Here is a 23,538-nt window from a genome sequence, read left to right as displayed (position 1 = left end):
TACTTACTCGCGCAACTTGGGGACGTTACTTTCCCTATCATAGGCGACCCGTTAAAGGCCGCTGACGAAACCTGAGGTATGTTCATGAGAACCAATAGATGTATTTTGCAAGGTGACTCTGGAGATATCCTATGGGCAATATTTCCATTCTTTACTACTTATTACAGAATAGAGTGTAATTTATCTACATAACCACTGAAGACAAGTGACTTCTAATGAGCAGTCGAACAAAAAGTGTGCAAAGAGACTATCGCATCATACCAAACCTGCATCTAATTGAATCGTGTCATTGCTATGTTTACAAGTGCATTGTGTAAATTGCATATCAATTAAACGAGTGCAAGGTCGTGAAGAGTTGCATTATACATAATATGCTGGTGAAATTAACTGCTTCCACAATAATGGGGATTGTTATTGGTACATGCATGCCAGATACGGAAATCGAACAACAATACTATCAACCACACCGAAGGCGGATTTATGGTAAGTATGAATGCGGATTTATGAGCTCACAAGCGTCCCAAATCACATATAAAATTATAATGAAACATTTCACAGAAGGGATGGGACGCGGAAAATTTTATTTCCCTCAATTACCGCAGTTTGGCCCCAGGCTGAAATCCTCTTCTATGGAGTTGACAAAATTTCTATTTGGTAATTGAAAAGGACTGACAGAAGGTGTCCTGTTCACTCGGAGAATCTGAATAGAATAGAAATCATATCGTTGCAAGCCACATATGCCTACTGTATCCTTATCTCAACAGGCAAACATAGAGTTATAATTTCAGGCTCTTATTAAGGGAATTATACCATTTGCTCTTGTATAGAATTCATACACATTCACGCTTCATGATCAAGCTCTGCCTATTCATGTTGCATGTCGGCGGCCATAACTTTATTATCATTTGCCCTAACACGAAATTTCCTCACATTCATATCAAATTACATACTTAATACAAATCCTGACGGAGAAGTTTACACGCGGCTCAAACTGGGGAGACAGAGGAAAATGTTGCGACGGCTCCACCGACGACAGAATAAACACAAGGCACATGTGAAAACCCACATGAAAAGCAGGGAAATCCAATTGAGTGAATTTGTCCTAGTTTTGTAGACTTGAGCAAATGTGTAGATATGTATCCATAAATCTGTTGGCAAAGAGCTAACTTCTCGTGTTATGCTCCCCGTTCGATGTGGTGTCCTCACTTGTCTCCCCGGTCCTTGGTCTTAACTACGAATAATCATTATGATTCGGAGGCGTTCAACTGGAACCACGTATTCTCTGGCTCCTTCCAGATTATACAGTGTACAAGTGATAGCAAAGATATGTTTCATGGATTGTTTACCAAAGTTTTAATGGTAACAGTAATGTTGTTTCAAGGTTTTAAGGGTTTTAATGAAATGGATTCGAACGGAACAAGGGTGGTGTAGTCGACTGCAAGGATACATATGTGGGAGTCCTGTTTCCATGGTATTTAATGTGAAACAGCTTCGAACAAGACCCTGAATTTAAGCTGGCGTATTCTGCAAGTATTATGATTAAAATAATGAGGAAATATTTGCATAGGAAAAGGATAAATTGAAATATTCAGTATTTCAGGAATTGGCATAAAAGTTTCGCAGTTTCTGGTGGAATTTCCTAAAGAACCTCTTATGAAACTTCTGCCTAAAATCAAACAAAGTCGTGCTAAGTACGCGTCTACAAGTATATTTTCAAATTATGTAAACTGTGGAACAGACGGAGACTTCCTCCACCCGCAAGAATGGGATCCTATGGACCAGAAAAGTGGGAGGCAGTTTCTCTCCAGTAGGTCCGATCCGCCGTCAAGTGGATGGCGGACTCAGGGTTCCTTCAATTCCAAGCAAAAACTATGTTATTGACCTACTTTTCGTCAATCCCTCAGCAAAGAGAAATTCATAGCCTACCTCCACAGTATTTAATGGAGGAGAGCCAAGAGTGATTTTTATTCTACGCATCGTCTATCCCCACCGAGTTGCTGTAGTAGGGTCTTTTGTGGGTAGATTCTCAAAATGGCACTTCTATATAACTCTGCCCCAAGTAATTTCCAGGCCCGGGGGTTACTATTTGCCCCTTTCTATCATCAGACCTGCTTCCACAAGGAAACCCTATAGAAACAAAATGTGATATTGAACCCCTACTAGGAACATGGGGACCGGTATCTTGAACGGACATGTAATTGGTCTGTTCGAATTACGAGAAAATCTAATTGGAAAGCTTACTTACATTTTTAACAAAATAATCTTCCAGATCTTCTAGAAGATGTTTCTTTGGCCACACTCTCAAGCATGTGGTTTCAAAATAATGGTTACTATGTTCATGAAGTCGATTATTTAGACCAAAGATACCATCAGAGAGGTCTCCAGTCTAGAACCTCCTAGATTTTTTTACTGAGGTTGCATAAAAGAAAAGATTTATGCAAAACCAATAAATAATATCCATGAATTACGTCAGCGAATAACTAACGCGGCCCAAAAGCTGATTGTTGCAAGAAATGCAAGATGGATAAAGAGGTCGTTCTGAGAACGAGATCATTTACACTTTTTGAGGGTCATATTTTGAGTCCGCACTCCCCTACGTTTCACCCGATCAAATATGGAACCGGTTTCGAAAAGTACTAATTGAGCCCTTTCATTTGATACCCCACATCGTCACATAGTGTGAAAAAAATGTGTACCCTTCTTTCGTATGTATGGGGTTACACACAAAACCCTAAAAAAATGCGTAATCCCGATGAATCGCAGTGACGTTACACTATATTACATTGACTTCCCTCCAAATAGCTGCCATATCTTTGAAGGGGCATTACAATATTGGGGGTCTAGTACAAGGCTGATTGCTTCCCCATTATTCGTGGGAAGTAATTGGGTGTTATGCCGTCAACCACCAGGGACAAAAGACCTAGGGCTCCTATGGTTTGGCCGAACCCACTGAACGAATTTATCGTTCACTTCTATTAAGGTGTGACGGATTTAGAACGGAATCGAACAGGGTAGATACATTGACTCCATGACACGTTTATAACCCGTTTGCTGGCAGGGTAGGTAGGTATCAGTGGTTGCTCCGAGGAGCCCAAATAACGCTGTGACGCGCCGCTATGATGCCACAAACTCCTAAGACCGTGACTACTGTTATGAGAGGAGGGAGGCAGAGTCCAGCCGACTCTGATTTTCAGACCCAGCCCATAGCATTCACGAAGGAAAGCAGCTCTCCCCTGCAGCTAGAAATCTCTCTGAGGTGTCCCCAAAGAATGGTTTACCCAGTGTCCGTAGTGTGATTCTAGCTAGAGCTGGGCAATCGCAGAGGAAGTGCCTGAGGGTTTCTCCCCCTCCCCCCTTTCCGCAGCTTCGGCAATGCGAATTGCAAGGTATGTCTAGCCCGGTGGCATGGTACCCTATGGGCCAGTGCCCCATGCCGACCGCCATAATCTTGAATACATTTGCTCACGTCTGGCACAGGAGCTCTCGTGATCGGGCTTTGTTATAGTCCGTGGGGAATGCGCAGATTTCACGAGGTATTTCGTTTAGGATGTTATTGTGGCCGTAGGGCTTCGCTGACTTTCCCGACTCACGTAATCTTACGGCACTGCACCCTACAACGTATTTAACGTGGAGGTTTATGGGGAGGAGATGCAGGAGTACATTAGGAGCATTTGGCTGCAGGACTGCAGAGCCCCAATAGCACGTGTATACGCGGTTCTTTGAATCGTATTAATATTCGTTCTATTGTATATTTTCCTTAAAGCCTGCCACCATGCAATAGAGCGTAGATTAGGATGGGATGCACTACGGCGGTAAACATCCAGAGAACCATCCTCGGCCGGAGACCCCATTTCTTTGCAAAGATTCTCTTGCAGGCATAGAATGCTATACAGGCCTTGTTAATCCTCAGTTCTATGTTCAATCTCCAATTTAGTTTTGGATCTAGAATTCTACCCGGATACCTTACCATATATTTGAGGAAAAAACCAATCTTTGTTTATTCAGCCGTGGTAGGTGGATTTCAGATACCCTTGTCTTGGTGGTAATTAGCATCAGTTCCGTTTTGATCGGGTTTATGCCGAGTCCACATCTTGTGGCCCACAGGCACACCTTTCGTAACGCTCCTTCTATGACGGAAACATCCTTGACGCTAATATCACCAATTCGTCGGCATACGCCACTACCTTTACCACGCTGCTGTCCAATATTCATAAAATTTCGTCCATCACTATTAACCAGAGCATTGCAGAGATGACGCCAACCAGGGGCGTGCCTCTGTTCACAGGTCTGGTCAAGTGATTGCCTCCCAAATCCGATTGGATTATCCTGATACTTAACATGGATATAATCCAATGCGTAAGGGGTATCTCCAATACAATACTGATCAAGTCTTCCTTGATGGCGTTGGTAGTATCGTTGTTGAATGCTTCTTCTATATCCAGGATGTCCAGGATGCGATCTAAGGTCTTCAACACGAAAGAGGGGAGGCTCTTTGGTCGAAAGTGCTTCGCGGACTCATGTCCGCGGCTGCCCGCTTTTGGTATGAAAACCACGGATGCGTGTCTCCAAGACTGTGGTACGTATCTTAAAGAGATACTGTTCCGATAAATCTCCAAGCCACGGCACAACCCTTTCTTGCTGCTTCTGTGGCATGACTGGCATTGTGCCAGCGTAGCCGATCTTATCCGCGGTATTTACCGCCTTGATAGTCTCGTACGGCGGAGGTGGCTCTCCACTCCAATCAAGGCTCTGACTGGCAGTTTTCCTCGCTGGTGGCAAATTGCAATATTCTAATAAATTTTCGAGCTATGAGCTATGCCCTAATCTACCAGAGCAAGGATGTACCAGATTTACTTTTAGGTTCAAAATGACAAGGTAGATTTAGCCCTGGTCGGGACAGTCATGCCATTCCAAGGAAACGTCGGACAATGAAATTTTTCTGATGTGGGTATCAAGCCGCTTGGGCATGCTTGATAATGATGATTGGTCCGTTAGCAGTCTGACTTGGTGGGTCCAAAATCACTTTCTTAGCGTGAATCTACCAATTGTTAAGTCTGCTCTGAAACACGAAGTCAATCTTGGCAAGTGTATTCTCGTTATTTTGAATTACGTGACCATACCATTGAAGACGCCTCTCTCGCAATTTTTCCACGATCCGTGCAACCCCATATCGACCGCGGCTATCCTCATTTCGGATGTGATCAACACGTGCCATGCCACTAGTCCAACGCAACATCTTCGTCTCCGTTACCGCAAGACACCGTTCATTGTCTTTTAAAGTCAGCCAACACTCAGAACCATAGAAAGCGACAGGACGGACGACATTGCGGTAAATTTTAAATTTATGACGTTCATTATTACGTCGATCACAAAGAGCACCAGTTGTGTAACGCCACTTCATCCGGGTTGCGTTAATGCGGGAAGCAGTGTATAGGGCACTATCATTATCCCTATCAATATCTTACCTTACTTTGAATAAAAGGATGCGTCCGATTTACTATCTGAATCACGATTACGAGCTAGATTACTTGGACATTCATGCCATTTCCTAAAAATATTAGGCATGCTTCGATAGCTGTACTCTAACTGGGGTTTCTGGGAAATTTTCGAAAGGTTATGCTCCGCAAATATTCCTTTGACATTTAATATCGAATGGTGAACATCAACTTAGGGATCAAATCTTCGTTTGCAGACTCAGAAAGTTTCTACATCAACTGGGTCTGCATTCAATATTGTTTTGGGCTCTCAAATTCTCTCTGTGTCCGAACATATCCACGAGATTATGTCTACGATCCAAATCCTCACATAAAGCCTTTAAATTTTTATGGAACATCAAGTCCATAGTATTAATCCCTTGGTCGTAGGTAAATATGGCTGAGAAAATGTTCTATCGACACAGAATTCCCAATAAGTCCTTTCCCTGCTAATTGTAGCTCTAAGTAGTATCTGACAAATAACTATTTATAGTATTTTATCTCCACACTTTCGCTCTATAAGAGATTATTATCCATAGACGATGATTTTCCCCCAGAAACATGGACACGTTGTGATAGTGCTTACTCATGGCTTATTACGTTTCCTTAGAAAATCCTTCCTTCGATAATATCTTCTAAGCTTTGAATTGCCATCCACGTGCCATGTCTAATCCTTCTCTACAATGTAGCAATTGCGTAATTAACTTCACCTTTCCCAAGAGGTCAACATCCTTATGGGGGATACCATCATCTTTTAGGATTTGAACAGTAAAAACTCTGTCCCTGAGCCACTACGTCGTGATTTTTTCATCCTCCGCATTGTTCTAATTTGAGTTGAGGTCGTCCCTTCCTGGCAATTTTTATCCACGAGCCAAAGCTAGAAATAACGTTTTAGGCATTTCTTCGTATCATTTCATTTTGTCAATCTACTTCTCTCAATTTTCATTTAATTTCCGGAAAATACTCTCAACACAACCAGTATAATCCGAAAAGTCTCATCCTTATCCCACTTAAGTCCTTACCAACTTTCAAGTATTGATTCCTTGGAAAATATAATTTGAATCCTATCGAGAATATGAAAGATTAAACTCTTCTCAATATCCATTTTGGTTCGTCTTATCCTAGGAATTTTCCTCATTTTCAAGGAAAGCGAGCTTCGTCTATAAGAACTTCCTGGTATTTATGATCTCGCGAAGATTGTCTCAACAGGACTCCACTTCGATTTTCACTCTTCCGTTGCTTTCAGTTCTCAGCCCATATATGGAATCGATTCTCTAGCAAGAAACTTCGTTCCTTTGTCGTTGTCAGTCTTCCTTGTCCTTGTTGTCCTCATTGTTGTTATTGTCATCTCCGATAATAACGTTATCAAGGATATGTCTTCCCGAAAAAGGATGCATGGCTTAAACTGATTCTAAAGAGTGAAGAGTGAAACATATTGAAATCGAGATAGCTTAGCTCTGATAAGGATAACGATGAAGGCATGCCAAAAAGTTCATAAAATCAATTGGAAAGTGATTAGAGATACATGATGGGAAGTGGACAGGGAGAGCACGAGAGAGAGAACTCCCTGACGGAATTTAATTGATTGGTCTAAGGTAGAGGCAAGGAGACGTGATTTGAAAGTTGAATCTTGAGTAATTATCCGCTTCTGAGTTAAGTAAATTGAAGCGATTTGTCGGTGTCCCGAAAGTTCTTGAAGAAGTGATTTGTTGCGGATAAGGAGGTTCGCGAGGATTGGAAATTTACGGTATAAATGAACGGAGGATGGATTTTGGATACAACGAGGAAATGGTATGGGATAATGTCTGCCGCTAATTGAATGTTCATTTGCTTGTCTTTTGTTCAGGATCGTTGAAGGACATGAAATTTGAAACTGAAATAACGTAATTGCGTCAAAGGAAATTTTGGTTTAAGACACTTCAACTGCGGAAAGTTGGGGAGGAGGATGTAGGACAAGAATGTTATAGTATGAAATAAAGTAATTTTGGTGTTGATGGTTAGATGAAGCTTTAAAAAATTTGAAATGATCCTATGTCTATGGATGGCAGAATAAGGTTCGTCTATCAATGTAGAGTACACTTTAGTTGCAGCAGTGTGTAGAATTCTCACTTGGTAAAACTATGCCCCCCCCACCCCCAACCCGTAAATACGTTGTAGTATGCAGTGCCGTCAGACTGCGTGAGTCCGGATGCTGGACGGCAAAGCTATAGTAACATCCTAGACGAAGTACCTCGGGAAATCTGAGCATTTCCTACGGACTATGCCATACGCAAGTTGAACTTCATGAAAAACTTTGCTGTGGACTTTCCAACCAGGGCAGAGTAGAAGAGCGGTGGCGTGTTGCAAGGCTATGACATAGTATTCTTCACCGACGGGTCAAAGATGGTCTGTGGGGTAAGTTCTCGAATACACAGAGTATATCCGAGTCGCATGGGCTCCCAGGTTTCGCCAGTGTATTCCAAGCGGGAGTACTGGCGATACTGGAAGCCTGTCGATGGCTGGGATATGATCCGAGCCCAAGTGTGACAAAGCCATTCTGATCGACAGCCAAGCGGCTATTAAGGGTTTGTAGGCCTGAATAGTCTGGGCGACACACTCAAGGTCACCCTCCTCTGGGTTCTCGGTCATAGGAATATAGAGGGGAATGAGCGGGCTGACGGGTTGGCCAGGAGGGGTTCTGCTCTTGGCTGTACTTCGGTGGATACAGTCGGTGTCACGCTGGCGACTGTCAAGGGCGGAATCTACACGCACTACATAACAGCCGCGAGCCTCAGATGGCGAATGCTCACCATCAGTGCAAGAAAGATAATAAAACCCGATGATGAGAGCTCCTGTGCCAGACGCGTGCAAATGCATACAAGATTAGGGAAATCTGTACGGGCACTGGTCCATGCCGCCAGGTTCGGCATATCTTACAATTCGCATTGCGGAAGCTGCGGAGAAGAGGGGTAAACCGTGAGCACTTCCTATGCGATTGCCCAGCTCTAGCTAGAGTCAGGCTACGGCTACTGCGTAAACCATTTTTTGGGGACCTCAGAGATATTTCTAGCTGCAGGGTGGGAGAGCTGCTTTCCTTCGTGAATGCTACGGGCTGGCTCTGAAAGTTTTAGTCGGCTGGACTCTGCCTCAATGTTCACATAACAGCAGTCACGATCTTAGGGAGTTTGTGGCATCAAAACGGCGCACCACAAGGGCTAATTGGGCTCTTCGGAGCAACCACTGTACCTACTTACCTCACCCCATCCTCTTTTTTTTTGTTTTCCGGGGAAAGCGACCATGCTTTTCGTCTATTGCACTTACACGCTCTGATCCGCCAAGCTTCACCTGAATCCTTCCCATCTCGGAGTTCACTGCTCGCTGATTTTTTTCGATTTCTGAATCCATTCTTGAATATGGGAAATCAATGGTATTCTGCATCTTTTTCACGTAGGTTCTTCTCCTGATCATACCCGATCCATGGGAACCATTCATACATTAACAATTACTAACTCTCCTCATGTTATCCTGAAAACACTGCACACCTTTACCGTCACTAAGCGATAGGCTATGTTTATTCTTCTTTTGTTTGTTTACCCTCCTCCAATTGCTTTCACTCGCTGGTGCTTCCGCGTAAACGGTTGTCACATACTCGTATGGAAGAGTCAAATGAGTCATTCCGACCAATCTTGTATCTCAAGTCTTCTGCGCATCGCTAGTATTTTCCACTTATTCGCAGGCATACTCCAGATATCCCTTTAAATTGATTTTAGCGTCAATCATTATCCCTAGTTACTTGATAGCCAGCTTTGAAGTGACGGTGTGGCCTCCAAAGTTAGTTTTTTCTCCGATTGGTGATCAAAACCGTCTCCCGTTTTTTCCGCTAAGCCTAGGTCGACCATCCAGAACTACCCTTTTGCGGCACTGTTGGTTTTATTAGTGTACATGTTTCGTGACTTTCGTCACTACATTCACAGGCGAATGATCCTCAAAACCGATTATTGTTGCCTCTTCCAGTATAGCAAGGACGAGAAGCCTATTATATATCAATTTCCACAGGAGAGGACCCGATACTGTGCCCCATGGCACTCCAGCGACGGTGTACTTCTTTGTCACATATCCGTATCGTATCAAGATGTGCTGCCGGAGAGGTAACTTTCTATTAGCTTAGTCAAGAAACCACGCAGACCCATTTTAGTCAATGACTTCTTTATCCACCACCTGACTGAATTGAACGTATTTTTGACAATACTACGTCTATTGCGCTGGTCGTAGAATTCCGTAAAGTGTCCTTAACATTAATCCGATAATGCTTTGTAGTAGGGCAAAAGTGAGACAACAATTGATGAGCTTTCCTCTTCCCTGATGAACGAAACCGTTAGCAAAATTTTTTTAAAAAGTTGGTTTATCGTTCCAAAAGTCTTGGACCGCTCCTTAAATTCTCGCCAAAGTCCGAACTTCCTCTGACTCTTTAGCAAAGGGTTCTTGCTGTAGCACATAATTCCTCGATTCCATTATTCCACCAATATTGGCAGTCTATTGATGAAGGCTCGCAGTCTCGGCATTGCGGCTCCGTTTTCGTTGACCACAGTTAAATGACTGATAAGTTTTCTAAAGCCACACTATCGAGATCTTGGCATTCCAATAGCCTTGCTGTAAACTTCTTCTCTTTTTGACTGCTTAGATTCCAATTTTGTCACTTCCTTTTCTGCAGAACTATGGTCACCGTTTTTCTAAGAGACAGGACCAGATCCCAGAGTAACTCTGAGGCCAATTTCCTTTTCCGTGACTAACCCGCCAGTTAAGATTATTATGTTCGTAATCCCAAACGTGGTCTTGGCTCTTCGTCGGCCATTCTTCGTTTTCGATGACTACTACAGGGTACAGCCTTTCGAAGATAAATATATTCAGGATAGTTTTTGGTGCTGAGGTTGGGTAACTGAGCCCTTGGTTTCATGTCCGGTCCCCGAGGTTAAATTCTACTTAATCTCGGGCGCCGGACGATACATGTACAAATCGAAGTAGAATTTATTTTGGATGTGCACATTCAAGAAAGTCTTGGGGTGAAAACTCCCCGTTTTTTCCTATCGCAGGTCTACAATTCCAGAACAATCATTTATGTCTTCAAACTTACTGAACATTACATAAACTATGGTGTCCCGTTAATGATTGCGCAAAGCCTCTCCCTCTTTCCGAAGACATAACAAGCCACTCACAGGGCCGGAGAATCCTTGTTGGAAATTATGTAGAAAACTGACTCCGAGGTGAAAATCGTGCGGGATCCTCCTATCTTTTTCTGTTCTGAGAGAACTCCGGGCGCAGTTAAATTCTAACTTTCCATCCCTCTTGTCACGTTTCATTCCAACTCATCAGCAGCGATGTCCATCGATATTCACGAAGCGCTCTGAGTTAATGGTGTTGTGTCTGAGGACCCCTCCCGCCTTCTCCGCAGTTACGGCAATGTGAATTTTAAGATATACGGGGCATGGTCCCCTATGGGCCAGTGCCTCGTGCAAACCGCCGTAATTTTGAATACATCTGCACGCGTCTGACACAGGAATTCCCGTGATCGGGCTATATTATAAGCGGGCCAGGCTTTTCAGATATCGGTTTCTCTATATTGGTAGTCAAATCGGGGATTGCTGTATCTATAGATTTGCCTTTCTGATAGTGGTATACCCTGCAATGAAGCGATCACTTAAGAGATCGCTATGTATGTGCTTCACGAGGCAAATTACTGGTCTTGTTAGTCTTGATGAATTGGTATCTCCACACAGCAGTTTCAACAACTTTGGCGGCATTTGTTGCCAGCCGAGGTTTCTTTGTTGCCAATTGATTGACGAGTTGGAATCGTTAAAAGATTGTTGTTCCTTCGGTTTACTCCGGACCAGATGGTTTGAAAGGCCTGTTTTCCTTAGCTCTGATGCGAATTATGCGACAGAGGCGGTTTTCTCTAGGGCGCTCTCTCGAAAGGTTTGTCTTACCAAGTCACGGATGCTCACTTGCGAGTAAGCCTTTCGCCTCAGCAGAACCTATTTGTCTCTTATCAGCTATGCTGGAAGAAGAATTCAGCTTTGGCTTAGGAGTAAGGATACGGTTCCAATAACATGAGCGCAGTTGGTTCCCAATAGAAAGGATAGGAAATCTGAGCGTAGACTTATATACATCGATAAACTCAAGTCATGACCTTATTTTTGGAGGGGAGGATAATCCAATATTTTGCCACTTCACTTCTCAATCCCTTTATAATCGACTTGCATAATGGAAATAACAAAAACCGGCATTGTGGGATTTCAAACAAATGCGCTACAAGATTCAGTATGAACTCGTTCCTCATTTTGAATGTCATTCATTTATTCTGTGACTTCATAGTCTTGGGAAGTCACTGATTTCTCCAGAATTCGGCAGTAAGTAGAAGACGTCAGAAAACGTTCAATATTCATCGCAACCCCTTTCTTAAATGCTCACCAATCTTATGTTATCCAGTTTTAGAACGTCAGAATTTTTGATGATTGCGGCAACTTTACTTCTGACACCACTTACTCATCGACCAAAATAAGGAAGGAAATTACCTCTCCTCAATTTAGTCCCCTAAAGCAATTTAAATGTATTTTTATGATGATGTAAGCGAATCAATTAGCACGACAATTATTCAGATTCCCATATCGGAAAGATGGGGGAAGCGTTTCGTATGCAAGATGTCACCAGGTGTTCATGAACTCGGTGTCATGATTTCTGAGTAAATTTATTTAGTGATTATTGAATTGATGGCACGACAACTGATGTCATGGTTATAAGTTTTTTTTTATTCTACATAAAAATGACTGGATTAGTAATGAAAAGATTGATTATTATTTATAATTAAAGATTGTCATTGATGACTCTTTAAAATTAAATTAAATGAATTAAAATATTTGTCACGTAATCCTGAAATTAAAATTTAAATGTACCCTTACCCAAGCTCCCATCAACAGAGGGACTAAATTAGGTTGAAAACAAAGCTCCAAGTCCAAGGCTAAAAAGACCGCCTGGAATTGATTGGTCTCTTCTTGAAATGATGCAAAATGGGCCCTAAATTTCAAAATCGAGGGAGCCACAATGATGTCGACTGTAGGACCACCAAACGAGCTATAAAAATCTTAGAGACCGGAACTTCTCCCACTAAAATTGGAGTTATGCCGCTCCAAGTATGACAGCTGGAAGCTAAGGCAAGGGTGGGGCAGGTAGGCTTATATCTTCCGACGCTGTCGATAGTGTTCATCTCCTCCACTTTACTACAGCCAAAGGTCTCTTTTAGGTCCTCAAATAATTGTTCACAGTGTCCGCAGTCTTGCTCTAGTTAGAGCTGGGAAATCACAAAGGAAGTGCCTAAGGGTCTCTTCCTCTTTCCAATATGGCAATATGAGTCTTTGATCCGTCGATGAAGAATATTCTGTTATAACCCCGCAATGCACCGCCTGCCTTCCATCCTGTCCTGGTTGTAAATCCCAGCGTAAAATTACCCCTGAAGCTCGTTTTGGGTATCACGTATTCTTTTATGAATACCCAGAGTTCCCGGGGTACTTTGTCTAAGATGTTTCTGTGGCCATAGGGGTTCATTGCTCAGCATCCAGACTCCCGAAGTCTGACAGCTCTACATGATGATAATATGAAGGCCCAAAAATTTATTTAGAAAATGGCAGGCAGGGTATGATAAGTTGATTTTGATTAAAACAAAACCGTAGTCCATGTGTTTTTTACAAAATCTGGCATCTTGGCACTGAGAGGTCCAAGTACCGAAAATGTGGGAGGTGCTTTCTCTGAAATTAGTGCACCCTGTCACCAACTGGATCCTTTAGTATCAGGAAGTAATGAGGATTATCTTAACTTTTAAGATAGAAGATACCAATCAGAGGAAGTACCCTTGTTCGCGTGGTTGGTGAAATTAAAGCCTTTCTACTGGCTAGAAAACCCTAAGTGTCATATTTTGCTGAGTTATCTTCCTACATTTACGTCATTATTAAAGATTGTTTCCTCTCTTTCAGGTATAAAATGTCCCGTATGCAGTAAATTCGTATTACCAGACGACATAGAATGTCATTTAGTTATGTGCCTAACAAAACCTCGTCTATCGTACAACGGTGAGTAAACAATTTAAAATTAAATATTCAGTAATATTTTATATGGTTGCCAATTATCCTTAAATCGGCATAACGAGCGAACCACATCTACGCCACATTGTTGAGGAGCTGATCGCCATCCTCCTTGATTGGACTACCGAAAAATTGATGAATCCGATGGATCGAGATTGCATCACTGACTTTGTTTTGAGTCAACGGAAATGCATAAGACCTCTGAAGCCCGGATCATTTCCGGAAACTTTAAAGTTAAAGTCCTTGGCCGGGCTACCCAAAGGTTATCGACTACCCACGAGTTTTTCGAGATGCAGTAAATGGCTCTGAAGCGGCAGTTTCTGCTTTTTTAATCAGCACAATGAAGATCCTGGCGATTTAACGTATCGGCTGTGTAGTCATAATCCCACTGTCCTCTTCGGACACGGATTGATTTGAGGACTACAATGAGAGACTCGCCATGACTGGCAGAGCGGTATTGCTTTATATTGAGTGTAAGTTCAGTATTCATACCAGTAGATGCAGCAGATCTAAGATTTCTGCCCCAACTAAAGTATAGCGCAACTTCACGCTAGCCGCTACTCGCGATCAATATATCAATTCCCCTCCTGCCCATCGATTCAATCCCACAATTTCACTGTCAGCCATTTCTTGTAACACCTCTTGAGACCCGCGTCTGAGTAGCGCCCGAGGAAGATACTTATTTTACTTACATTTTTTAAACTTACCTCAGGACCTTAAAATCTGTTTAAATATTATCAATTTTAACATAGCAATTTTCTAATATTCCAAAAATTATCATTAATTTTTTGTTTGTTTTTATTTTCACATGCTATATTACATATTATAAAATGCATTTCTAATGTTCGTTCCTGGCTAAGGCGAAATGTTATGCATGCAAATACAAATGATACAACGGACAGCTGATGCTACGGGGATTTGTGGTTATGTGGGTAGAAACCGATTCGTAGAAGGTTCCGCTGATGCTGGCTTCTCAGATGCTTTATTTATTGAGGGGCGGCGGCAAATCCAAGATGCGAAGAAATTTGAAAACGGGGAAATGGAGTGGAAAAAATGCTAAGAATTCCACTGCCGTGTATAGAAATGGGGATAAGGACGATATTTCGACTGGTGGTGGGAAGAGGATTTGCCGATTAGTTTAATATGATAACTAAATATAAATAAATCCGCTACCGTTGTGTAAAAATCGTGGGAAGTAGAAAAATGGCCGACCTCGGCATTTCGCGAGTGCAGTTAGAAAAAGATCGCTTTTTCGGGCTCCCAATATTGTTTTGTTGTGTCTGATACAGAAACTCCCGTTTCTCAATTTTTTTCTCGGTTAGGCGCCACATACCCTTGACTTCATTTTTCTAGCTTTAAGTTATATGCCTTTTCGCTGGATGCAAGTGTTCCTAACCACCCATGCCATCTTGCAGAGATTCCTATCCTTTCGTGATGGTTTATCACGCACCTTGAGCACTGGTTAGTGCGTTTTGTTTTGTTAAAGGTGCAGGGGAAGGTGTCGGTGGCTGAAAAATATCTTACGCTGACATTCGTTTGCGTTGTGTTTGAGGCCTTAGGTCTCTTAGCGTTCCTTAAATCTTTAGAATACGAGCCTTATCAGCCCAAAGCTGATATTGGCCTCTTTTCTTCTTTGTCGAAAGGAGGATATTAGTTGGTGACGATTATTTAGTTGTAAACAGGGATATGTAGCGTAAGCCCGTGCCTGTCTGTCCCTAACTCTTTGCCTCCGATCAATTTTCCCACTTCAAGCAGCGAAGATTTCGTCGTGATTTCGTTTTCATCCCCTTTCTTTGTAGAAGGGTCACAGCTAGGTATTAAATCTGGCCGCCCCCGAAACTGCGCTCTGATCTCGTTGTCGGATTTCAGACAAAAACGCCATTCAGAAAAGCAATAGTAATGTCGAATTGTTTTATGTGCACCCCCCGTTGTGCCGCGAAAGCCTTTGTAACTAGCTTATACATTTCTTAGGACTATTCGACCTTCTAAAATTGACCGATCTTCTAGACGCTCCATTAAATCCCAAATGTCGTTCTTTAATATGAATTCGTCATCTGCCCGAACAAAAGTGAATTGATTATTGCCCTGTTCAAAGAAGCAGAAGATGTCGCAGGGTCGCAATGATTTCAAAAGTATATACTGCATCACGAAAGGACTTGGCGGTCTCCTCGCAGAGTTGTTCATCGCTACACCTACAGTTTCTACAGAACTGCTACTTCCACTCGTATATTAATCCTGGGAATCCGAGACCTTTCCCAACGAGTAGAAGAAGAGGATGATCGTTAAGATTGCAAGGAAGGGCACCCGTTTTAAATGTGACTATTAAAGGGGTATCTGCGTGCTTCCTGCCGTACCAAACGTTATTGTAAAAATAATCCTGGTACGGATTGAAGAATATCTCCAAAGCTTGATCGGCAGAGAGCAGATTGGATTCCGCTCCGGATCCACCTGCATTGGTTTCATCAACATTATACGGATCATTTTGGATCACTGCGCGGAGTTTAGATCTTCGCTTCATCTGCTCTTCATCGTTTTTAAAAAAGCTTTCTTCAGCGTGAACAGGAAGTGTACCTTCCATACTCTACGCAGGTGAAGCATTCCGGGGAAACTAATAGTTATCATCAGAGCTACATATGATGGGGTGAAATGTCACGTCCTGCACCGGGTTACATCTTGCCACCGACATTATTTCTTCTTGTTATCGGTGACGTTCTTCCCTCTCCGGAGGACGTGGAGGAGTTCAGTCGACCATGACATCTTTCTCCAAACAACTCGACTACGCTGACGACATCTGTTTACTTTCTCACCAGGTCGTGGGCCTTGGTCTGATGGCTCTGGATTTGAAAACAGAGGCAAGTAGAGTTGGACTGAAGATAAATATAAATAAAAACCAGACCCGCAGTCCCTCTGGTCATCGCACTCTGGCTATCTGCACTATTGGGCAGAGCATCCAAAGCGTCGATCATACTCGTATATCTAGAAAGCGTGGTTTCTGCCGATGGTGGCACCGAGTGGCATGTCGTCCGTCGCATTAAAAGTACTAGATCCTGCCTTGTCTAAAATCTAGAAATGCAGTTACCTCAATATCAAGATCAAGTTGGAACTGTTCTGTGCTAGCGTTCTTTCTGTGCTGCTATATGGGAGTTAGTATATGTGACGTGACCCTCACTGTCATTCAAATGCTTCAAGCTTTCGTCAACACCTGTCTGGGTCGTATTATCAGAGTCCGCTATCACAAACGAAAAACTTAGTCGGCATACATGTCTGGCACTTGTACACACTGTAATCGGAAAGCGAAAGTGGCAGTATATGGATTATACAGTAGGGAGGGGCGACAATTACACTGCTGGCTACTCTATGGAATCACCTCTCCCGAGACGGTCGACGGTTGGATCGTCCCAAGGGCACTTGAGCGCGGAACAATAGAGAACGAGTGCAGGCGTCGCAGGAAATCATGGGGGGCAAGTAAAGCACACTTCAGGTAACCAACAAGGGGTAAATGGTGTCCATATATAAAGGATCAGATTGTCCACGTATTGAAGAACTCGAATGGGGTTTGGACGGGTGGTGATCTATGGAGGTCGGTGGTGAAAATGAAGATGAGAATGGCAGAATGAACTGATCCTTGTGGGATACCAGCAGGATGTGAGTAAAGTGCCAAGAGGTGTGACTGTATCTGCAGTTGGGATACCCCACCTCGTCCGATTTCAAAATGAGGAGGAGTCTTTAGGTCGATTGGCGAATTGGAAGTTTAGCGCGGATAATTTGATGCAATTTTAAGGTTTTGTGTAAAACAAAACCGTATTCAAATCGATTTACTGTCTGTCTGCCTGTCTTTTTTTGTAAAGAAGTGGAAAGTAAAGCGGGATTTTTACCCCCTAAAACTGTCTTTTTTTGTAAAGAAGTGGAAAGCGAAGTGGGATTTTTACCCTTCCTTCCCTCGAATGGATCTATTTCTTGCTGCAGGAGTATCTCTTAATCAGATGCGATGATTGTCGAAATCGCTTTTTAGGACCAGCTATCTGCTTTCAGCCCATCATTCTTTCCCTTTGCAATTAGTGTTCGTGGCAGAGTTGTGCTTCAACATCTTCTTCTCCAAATCTAAAATACTAGTAGCATTAGATGCCACGATGCCCAAGTTGTCCACCACCGAGGCACTGCGGTCAAGGGATATCAACGGCCTAAAGCCCGCTTGCTCACTCTCAAAAGCCGCCGGTACTGGGGTTCCGACCCCTGCACCGTAATTTTACTCCTTCTGAATTCGTCCATCTTGGTTTTATTTTCTGGGTGTCCTTCCCATAGCCATTTTGGTCCACGCACCAGAGATGAGCAAACACTAACCCATGCACAGTCAGAAAAGAAAAAAGCATGAACACATATTTACACATGAATAGGTATGTCCCAATCTGCCTGATGGGAGATCTGGCCACTCCTCACAGGTCTGTCTGTCACACGCACTTTTCTCAGAAACGGCTATACTGATTGACACCAAATTTGATGGGAAGGTAGGAACAGCGAATGCCCAGACATGCAGTGAGTGATATCCTTCTACGTTGAGATGGGGGGAGGTGTAAACTTTTTTTCACCGAATAGGGTCATATGGTATCAAATGAAAGGTCTCGATTAGTACTTTTTGAAGCCGGTATTAGTTTTAAGATTTGTCAGAAAGGCGAGGAGCGGGAGGGGTGGAAAATGATGATTTCCTTAACGGACCCATTCTCAGAAACTACCTAACCTAAAAATTTTAAAAAAATCATGAAGCTGCCTCTGTATAGTGTCCAGGCCTCCATATTGATATCGGCTCAAATTAAGTTAATAATAGTATGTTTCAATATTTTTGGGGAAATTGAGTAAAAACCTCCCTTAAGTTTCCGGTTTCCCGATTTGTTAGTAATTGACTGCAAACCCCCCCCCCCCCCCTATGTTCATTCTAGAATCACGAAATGTATGTATAGAGAGCTTGATCCTAGCAAGTTTGGTGGAAATCGCACTATTACTAGTAAAGTTATAATACGTCAAAATTGTCGCGTCTGTTCAATTCAAGACTTTGAATGTCAGTATCACGCGAAACTGGTTATTCACACATAATATATGTATACATTACGGGTTAGGTGCTAATGAGACAAATATCCACTCATTTCCGGTTCCCGATTTGTTAGGAATTGCACCTTCTCAACGGCTAACAAACTTTTGCTGTAATTCACCATCGTTAAATAGCAAATTTACGTCCCGCTTTGGTTGACTTTAATTACGGTCGTGGGATACTTTAGAAGGGTGAGAGATTATTGACAGTTCCTGACAATGGGCTTTTCTCCATTGCTCCGCGCCACCCAGTTCTAGAGCTTTCTCGTCAACCTTCTTGTAATAGTATATTCCATGTCAAAGCCAGCAGAACCCCTGCATAATTCTAGACTAGAACATAACCATCAAAGCACATCGATTGCTAATTGTTTCCCTTATTTTCTTCCAGAGGATGTTTTAACTGACGCCAAGGGTGAATGTGTAATATGCTTAGAAGAATTAAATCCTGGTGATGTTATAGCTCGATTGCCATGCCTATGTATTTATCATAAAGGGTAAGTCTCCCGATCAAGTAATTGAATTCCTAAAAATCTAACCGGACCCAATTTCTCCCGCAGATGTATAGACAAATGGTTCGAAGTGAATCGTTGCTGTCCCGAACATCCTGGTGACTAGTAGCTCCATATATCGACTAGAACTATATATATAAATATTAAAATTTAAAGAGAAAATAACAATAAAAATTATACTTGTTTATATATATTTAAAGAACGAGAAATTACCTGCCCTTCTTTTCTAGATCTTAGGGAGAACTGAGAGTAACACGAAATTCGATTGTTGTCAATGATTTACTTCATTAGCATTGGTTTTAGACGAAAGCGAGCATCCCCTATTAGTTTTAATCGTGATTCTGATTACCATTTTATTTTTACTTATCCAATATCGATTTCTTTTTAACGTAAAAGAAGCATGTTTACGTGATCTATTGAAACTTTTAGCCATTTTATATTGATATTTGTTACTGGATTTGTTGTCGCCAGGGAAAAGGGATAGATTTTGTTAAGAACCCACGAAATGAAACAAAACGAAATATAAATCATTTAAGATTAAAAAAGAATGAAATAAATCAACAAAACAAAACCCCATCGAGATTATTAAAGCAAAATGCAAATTGTAAAAAGTATGATGGCCAGAATTATTGATGCAAATTCGATTGTTTTCTATAAGTGAATTCAAGGTGGAAATTCAAAGCATGAATAAGAGCAAACCGGAATAAAATAAAGTAAATTGAGGTTTAAAGCAAAACAACCAGAAGTAACCTAGACGTAGGCTAATATTATATTTAAACAAATAAGTTTTTTGTAAATGAATTTTGATAATAAATTAAAGAAAGCAAATAAAAATAAAAAAACAAAACAATTGAGTCAGATAAGTAACAATATAAAAACTAAACTTAAGTGAAATTGAATATACAATAACAACAAAAACAACTTACAGCTGATATACATTTAACTTTAAACTCGATTGACGCGTTCAATTGAAACTTTGGTGAAAAAAATAGGAATATTGTTCGAAAGATGCATTCGATGCTTCGATTTCTCATTTGTTCTACTTTTCGATGAAAAAAAAACCCAACAACTTACGAAGTAACTTTGTACATTGGACTTGAAAATATAACGTCAATAAGCATACAAAATAAACTTATATACACCAGGCGCTAACCCCTGCGCACATGGAAGACATTGTAGCCGGCCGAATGCCTCTTTTGTGATATATCATTCATCTCAAGTGAAAATGAGAAGGAGAAGGAGAGCAAAAAATATGCGTCGCAATGATAATTTTTGAAATCGATAGTGATATTATATTATATTGATAGATTAAAAGGAAACAAAGAAAATACCATTTGTTTTTTAGTTTGAGTAAGAAGAAGCAAGAAAAAAAATATAAACATTTCTTTCATTGAAATTCATTGTGGTGCTTTCATTAGTGATTCTTGGTGCAGCCCAACTTCGTCGTATCTTCCAATTGAATTTTACAGATTAGTAGCGTTGACGTTATGCTAGTCAGGCAGGTGTGGTTCTTCGTTGCTTCTGACCCCCAACACCACGTTGACGCTACTCTGTATGCGGAACCAGACTCTAAGATCCGATCTGTCGGATAGATAACGAAATGCGCTACCTATTTTTAGCCCTAGTCCTAACCCCTTGGCAGTGGGCGCCTAAGTCAAGAGGCCCTCAAATCATCGTCTAACATATCAAGCCATCGCTGTTTCGTCCCGCCTTTTGGTCGTTTTCAATCAGCTTCTATGTTTAGGCCAATCTTAGCTAGGGAGCTTTCCTCAACGTAAATCACATGATCACACAATTGGAGAGGCGTCTCACAACTTTTCTACGATGTAACCCCATATCAATTGTGGATGTCGTCATTTCGGACGTGATCATATGTCCAAGCGAACATTTCATCTAAATTGTCGCGAGGCGGTCCTAATTGTTTTTGGTACGTGGCCACAACTCAGAACCGCGAACGATACTGCAGTGAATTTTAGATTTGAGACGCTCATTATGCGTTGATCACATAGAACGTCATGTGTGGAACACCATTTCATCCAAGTTCCGCTGATATCTGACGCAATTTCGTAGCTCAATTCACCATTGATAGCACGGTAATTAAAATTTCTCCTTCGTGGGCAGGTCGCTGCCAGTGACAGTGAAAGTGCCTGTTTCTTTGAGTTCGGCCATCGAAAACTTCGTTTTATTCAGATTTACTGCGAGACCGTGCTGCATATAGTAAGTCGAACATTTCGCTTTTGAACAAGTTCCCTGATCAACATCGACAAGGATACGATGCAGTTTTGATATACATACCCGCAACACTTGGAAATTTTGTCTTCGGATCATAGTAGAGCAATTAATCCTCATATGTTGGTTCGTTCGAAAGGTCAAAGGGTAGTATAGGTCCCAGGGCGAAACGTGGATTGGTACCCACGATGGAGCAGAAAACCTGGAAACGCTTCCTGTACCAACACCAACAGCTCTACTACTAAACCCTATCTCCACTTCCACGTGGTGGCCGCTATGAGCTCTTTCTTAACGAAAAGCTGCAGAAGGAGAAGGATGAAGGCGCATCTCCCGCGCCTAAAAACGGGACAAAATGTACCAACTGGTCCTCCAGGTTGGGGGTTGGGTAGGGCTGACAACCCTACACGAAAAACAACTTGTTACGAAGCCACAACAGGAGCCTCGGACTGAACGAGTAAACAGCGAAACCCGGCAACGATAACGAAATAACGATTTGCTCATTTTCTCATGGAACGTGCGCTCCCTGCATCGAGATGGAGCTGAGCTAGCCGATACCCTGTCCCAATATAGGGCTGATGTAACAGCTTTACAGGAGATGCGTTGGACAGGGACCGGTTTCCTGGAGAAGAGCCACTACACCATATATTAAAGTGGAAATCCAGTAAACCATGTGCTCGGAGTAGGTTTCTTAGTCAACCAAAAAATGAAACCTGCTGTTATCGGCTTTGAAAACATAAGCGAACGGCTATGCACTCTGCGCTTGTAAGACAAATTTAGAAATATAAGCCTCACTAACGTTTACACCCCTACAGAGGAGACTGCAGTGTCGGAAAAGGATACCTTCTACGAGGCAGTAGAACGAACCCTCGAAGCCTGTCTCACGTATGATATGGAAATCATACTTGGGGATTTTAACAGCCAAGTAAGGAACGAGCCCGTATCCAGGCGATACGCTGGCTCCTATATCTTATATCAAAATACAAATGATAATGGACTGCGAGTTATTCAGTTAGCAGTATCACACGAAATGTTTGTTGGAAGTACCTGGTTTGCGCGAAAAGCGGTCCACATACATACGTGGGCCTCTCCAGACGGGATCACTTTCAACCAAATTGACCACGTGTTGATTGAACGCCGCTACCTCTCAGCCTTGATGAATGTCGGAACATATAGGGGGGCCAATATAGACTCGGATCACTATCTCGTTGACATGGTGCTCCGAGCTTGAATAACAACACCACCCAGAATCCCCTCTGACAATCAGGTGAAAGTTAACAATGAAGCCATCCACAACACAGCCCTCCGCGACACCTATAAGAGGGAAATGGATGCCCCAATAACTGCAGTCAACAGAGATCCTGGAGATGAAGCATCAACAAATGACCTTCACAATCGGTTATGATTTTCGACCCTAGATAGGAGAAATTATCAACGGTCTCGAAGTTGTAGTCTTCCTATCTTTATTCTTCTCGTTTGACCAGTGCGGTTTGACGCTGTTGGTTGGTTGGTTTTCGGTGCTGACGTTGCCACCATATACTTTGTCTTGCCTTCATTAATATGCAGCCCAAGATCTTACGCCGCCTGCTCCATCTGGATCAAGGCAGTTTGTACGTCTCCGGTCGTTCTTCCCATGATGTCGATATTGTCAGCATAGGCCAGTAGTTGGGTGGACTTGAAGAGGATCGTACCTCTTGCATTTACTTCTGCATCACGGATCACTTTCTCGAGGGCCAGGTTAAAGAGGACGCATGATAGGGCATCCCCTTGTCGTAGACCGTCGTTGATATCGAATGGTTTCGAGAGTAATCCTGCTGTTTTTATCTGGCCTCGCACATTAGTCAGCGTCAGCTATCTGTCAGTCTATCTGATCTGTTGCTGATTTGCCTGGTGAAGCGTCTTTGGTATGTGCCAATGATGTTCTGGGCGTATGAGGCTATCAAGATAGCGGAGAATATCTTATAGATGGTACTCAGCAACGTGATACCTCTACAATTGCTGCACTGTGTGATATCTCCCTTTTTATGTATGAGACAGATAATGCCTCTTTGCCAGTCGTCAAGAAAGAACTCCCAGCGATCACCACGTGGAGGTGGAGGTAGGGTTTGGTAGTAGAGCTGTTGGGGTTGGTTCAGCAGG

The 23,538-nt window shown here is 42.4% G+C and overlaps 1 protein-coding gene across 1 annotated transcript in view; it reads left to right on the top strand.

The window, feature by feature from the left end:
• Positions 1–20,569, top strand: part of LOC119658025 (E3 ubiquitin-protein ligase znrf2) — a 266,182-nt gene extending 245,613 nt beyond the window's left edge. The window contains exons 2-4 of the mRNA XM_038065257.1: positions 13,475–13,570; positions 19,053–19,158; positions 19,222–20,569. Coding sequence (XP_037921185.1) covers positions 13,475–13,570; positions 19,053–19,158; positions 19,222–19,279 — 260 coding nt within the window. The 3' untranslated portion in view covers positions 19,280–20,569. The remainder of the gene's footprint in view (positions 1–13,474; positions 13,571–19,052; positions 19,159–19,221) is intronic.
• Positions 20,570–23,538: the final 2,969 nt, after the last annotated feature.

The sequence above is a fragment of the Hermetia illucens genome, chromosome 5 (genome assembly GCF_905115235.1).
Source record: "Hermetia illucens chromosome 5, iHerIll2.2.curated.20191125, whole genome shotgun sequence".
NCBI classification, from domain to species: Eukaryota; Metazoa; Arthropoda; class Insecta; order Diptera; family Stratiomyidae; genus Hermetia; species Hermetia illucens.
Note: the sequence above shows the minus strand (reverse complement) of the source record. Positions and strands in the feature narration are given on the sequence as shown.